This window comes from Euprymna scolopes, chromosome 14, assembly GCF_053919585.1.
Source record: "Euprymna scolopes isolate OS-2025 chromosome 14, ASM5391958v1, whole genome shotgun sequence".
Classification (NCBI taxonomy): domain Eukaryota; kingdom Metazoa; phylum Mollusca; class Cephalopoda; order Sepiida; family Sepiolidae; genus Euprymna; species Euprymna scolopes.
Window position 1 is genome coordinate 140,904,056 of NC_136495.1, and position 4,594 is coordinate 140,908,649.

General features: G+C 31.5%; 1 protein-coding gene across 1 annotated transcript in view; it reads right to left on the reverse strand.

The window, feature by feature from the left end:
- LOC145293277 (uncharacterized) overlaps window positions 1–1,055 on the reverse strand; it is a 183,771-nt gene extending 182,716 nt beyond the window's left edge. The window contains exon 1 of the mRNA XM_080139877.1: window positions 1–1,055. This exon is cut by the window's left edge and continues 2,023 nt beyond it. Coding sequence (XP_079996003.1) covers window positions 1–55 — 55 coding nt within the window. The 5' untranslated portion in view covers window positions 56–1,055.
- Window positions 1,056–4,594: the final 3,539 nt, after the last annotated feature.

Consider the following 4,594-nt stretch of genomic DNA (forward strand, 5'->3'; position numbering starts at 1 on the left):
ACGCACTTAGAACTCCACTAAGCATAACGAATGTGATAAAAGTTCTACGTTTCATCTACATAACTATATCGTCCCGGACGGTAAGAAATTGCCCCCCTTTCGAACCCCCCCGTCTGTCTTGTTCGTCGTTTTCGGACCACCTTGGTTTTTGTAAAAAAAAGCACTTTCTAAGTAATCCTCTGGCACCCTCTCATGTTGGCGAAAAGTCGCCCTCTGGCTGATCAAGCCGTATGGGTATGTTTGTATATCAAGGAGGAACTGCCTACCTGCGCTAACAGTCAGCAAGTCTACAGTGGTTGAGTGTGGGCGCGGGATTATAGAGTGATGAGGAATCGAGAGGAGGAGAGGTAGGAGAGCTGCGTGTTTTATGTGGGTGGAGGAATGGGTGGGTAGTGCAGTGTTGGAGAAAACGAAAGAGATAAACCGTCAGAAGTAGTGTGAGAGAGAGGTAGAAATAGATATAATATGTGTGCGTGACTATGAGAGCGAGAGGAACGAAACTGTGAAAGTTGGGTAGAAATAGCATAGAAAGAAAGTGATAATAGATAAATAAAGTAAGAGAGAAAGAGAGAGAAAGGGAGAGGGAGAGCTACAGTTTGCAGTAGGATGGAGAAGAGAAAATTTAAAGGAATGCGACTGTTATAACAGAATAAACACGTCAATGAAAAATGTTTTAAACTATCGTATAATAAAGTTGTATATCGGTGAATAAAAAGAAAGAAATAATGAAGGAAGGGATGTAGAAACAGTCAGAAATATTCTGCGTAAAGAATTAAAACGTAGTAACTTATGATAACCGTAGGCAAGAATTAATGAATAAACGCCTCATTAGACGAAATCTGTTTTTACGAAGTATATAACATATTAGAAATGAACCGAAAAAATTCGAAAAGAACATTATAAAGATATTCAGGAAAGCGGAAAAAAATTGATAATGAAATATGAAATATATAAGAAGAGAAAGAAAGAGGGAGTTACTGTGATGCCTGTCTTAGTAAGCACATTTTATGAACTTTTACTTAACGCAATGCTTTACACATATAGTAGTGCATGTATGTGTGTGAAAATGGCTGCATTATTTGTTAAGCTCATTCGAATATATATATATATATATATATATATATATATATATAGTAATGTAATTAACAGAAATAATCAATTACTAAAGTTAAAATATTTTATCTCAACAAAGACACACACCTTACTCCAAAGAGCTATAATCAAATAATATTTAATTAATCAACTATATACTTGGAGTGAAAAGGGTAAACTCTGAAGTATAGCATGTAAACTTGTTATTAGTTTTTTTCCTCTGCATGTATATGTGCCTAGCTATCTTAATATTAAAATAGACGTTAATACCTGTGTGATTTTAAATATTTCCACATTTGAGAGTGAAATTCTGTACCAAAAATGCAACCTGTTCAGACAGGAAACTCTTAAGATACTGGGGGAACTATGAATTATTAATTAAAGTGGACGTACTTACACACACACACACACACACACACACACACACACACACACACACACACACACACACACATGGATCTAAATGGTGAGAGGGAGGAGAGCGACTGAAAATATAAATATATAGTATATAGACGTAAAGTAAGATATAAAGAAAATGCACAGAAAGATAAGTATGTAGATTAATAAATAACTAAATAGAAAAATAGATATATTCCTAAAGTAGTATAGTGTCGGATAGAATTAGTTTTATAATTGAAATCATTTATCACTAGTTACATATGTATATACCTCTAATATATATATATATATATATATATATATGTGTGTGTGTGTGTGTGTGTGTGTGTGTGTGTGGGTGGGTGGGTGGGTGGGTGTGCGTGTGAATGTGGGTGTGGGTGTGTGTGTGTACTACCTTAAAATATATAATTATATATATAATAATTCTTATTTGGAATGTATAGTTTTATGTGATTGCCCAAAAGTGCAGTAAATTGTATTCATCAAAATCCTTTGTGTTACATATGGGGTGCTGTCTCTCGTTTTGGGTGTGCATTTCCTTACTCCCTTACTTTAGAAGTTGTGCAGTTTAAAGAAATAAAGACTGGTAGCGTCGCAACTTGCAACTGTTGCAAATAAAGTTGTCGATATGTGAATAATACAGGACTTGTTGTCGTTGTTCGTGTGACGCACATGCGCCTGATAGGGACGCAGCGAACTCAGCAGAATCTGAAGGCTGGCACAGCGAAGGGAGAGGAAGATAGCGGGTATACACAATGAGGATAAGAATTGTAGCCCGAGATTGAAAGTTCGAAAGGAGTCCTTGTAGCCTAGTGCATAGAGGGGGCAAATAGACTATTTTCGAAAAAAGAAAGCGACGTAATCTGCTAAATAATCAGCGTAGATGGGTTTTACTTTCCAAGATGTTGGAAACACATTTGAAATTTTAAAGAATATATTCAGCGATAAATCTTTATTATGGCCTTATATATATATATATATATATATATATATATATATATATATATATATATATATATAAATATATAGATGTACGTAAATATTATGACTCTAGAATACTATATTGGATACTTGCATCCTTAGTTTAATGAATTATATTAAATTCTGAAATAAGACACGTACTACAACCAGGAACTTTTGTAAAATCTTTCAGATGATATCAAGTTATAGTAAGTATAGGCACTTCGTTAAATATTACGATTTAAGGTAATTGATTCTAATAGTGGGTATTTGAACCTAAGTGAAAAAATAAGTTTATGCCTGAGCACAGATATAATAAAGATAAAATGTATATATATATATATATATATATATATATATATATATATATATATATATATATATGAGAGAGAGAGAGAGATAGAGAGAGAAGAGAGGAGTGTGTGAGAGAAAAGCAGATAGTATAATATTTAGATAAACAGAGATAATGAAAGGGGGTAGCGCAGGGGATTGATTGATTTCTATTTATTTTTAATGCTTATCGACAAATCTAATATTGTCATATTTTTTGTATTTTAACCGTTTAATATTGTTTCTATAGTGCGGTTGTATTCTTGCGTTAGATGCATTAATTTTCGCAAGATCCTGTGACATCATGTCACTCTCCACTGTTTTGTTTAGTATATCACAACGATCATTTTTGTTCCCAAAGATGCGATCTCCTATATAATTCTCGGAACAAGTATAATTATAGTGAATGCATTTTATCACACTGTGTTTAATAGTGTTTGCTCTTGCCAGAAGCAGCAGCACTAGTAGTAGCAGTTATAGTAGTAGTAGTAGTATTATAGCCTCAGTATTCGCAGCATTAGTACTGTTAGAAATAGTGATCATGGCATTAGAAACGAGTGTTAAAAGACCACGTGCGTTATTGTCTTTTTTATTATATTTGATTGTCTAACGTTTCTACAATATTTTAGCTGAATATTCATTCAGATATTTCTTAGTACACGACATATATTAGCATTTATGGTAAAAGATTGGGTATTTACATGTTTTTGATTCATTATTGATATTATATTCATCTGAAAGGCAGCAAAAATAAGTGAGAAAAGAGCGCATATGGTATAATATTCATTTATATCATTTTAAGTGATTTCTGTTTTCAATTCATATGTTTACATTTCTAAAGTCATTTAGTTTAGATTCCTCGTCCCAGTTTTATGATTTTCTTATTAATTTGCTAACCTCTTTATTTTCATGAAAATATGAGACGCACTCTCGTATGTGTAAGTGTGTTTTGCGCATATATCTAACCTTTATAAATTCATATTTTATTATTATGGTTTACTTTTAAATGTGTCCACTACTTACTAAAATAATATGATTAATAAAAAAACTCAATATTTTTTTATTATAAAAATAAATATTGGACGCCTTACCATATTTGGAATGATTCTCTTTTACTCGTACCAGGCGACAATGCCACGACCGAGTAACACCGGTCAAATGCACTAAGTATTGTTAAATGTTCGAATTTCAAATACGAACTCTTTTGTATGGTATCTTTACTATGTTAACCTTTAAAATATGATTATATTTTCTAATATAAAGATCTTATTTGATTAAACGTTATATACAGTTTCATAGTGAAATGATTATTTCTAATAATTTCGAAACAATTATCACACTAACATGCGTTGTTTTTCATCTCAGTAAATGATATGTTGTATAATTTAATAACAATATTAACAGAAATTATAATCCAAAGCTTTTTATCTTAACAGACACTAAACATATATTATATACACTTATATTTATGTGAATTAAATGTGTATGTTATTACATGAAATATCATTGTTGTTTGTTTTTTTATCTATCGATTTTATAAAACCCCGCCGCGTTCGATATCACATTGTCAACATCGATTGTTAACTCACGTTCCCGAAATATATGAAAACAATTGGGTATCTAAAAAGCTCTACATATATTTATATATGGCTTGTTATAAAAGTTTAGAGCTATATTTTTTCTAATGTAGTTTTTACAACAAAAAGTGTAATATTAATAACAATAATGCAATATCATTGGAAAACATGATGAATTAAAGTATATTTTACCACTGTACTTACTCATTATATACAAACAAAATGAAACATCTGTT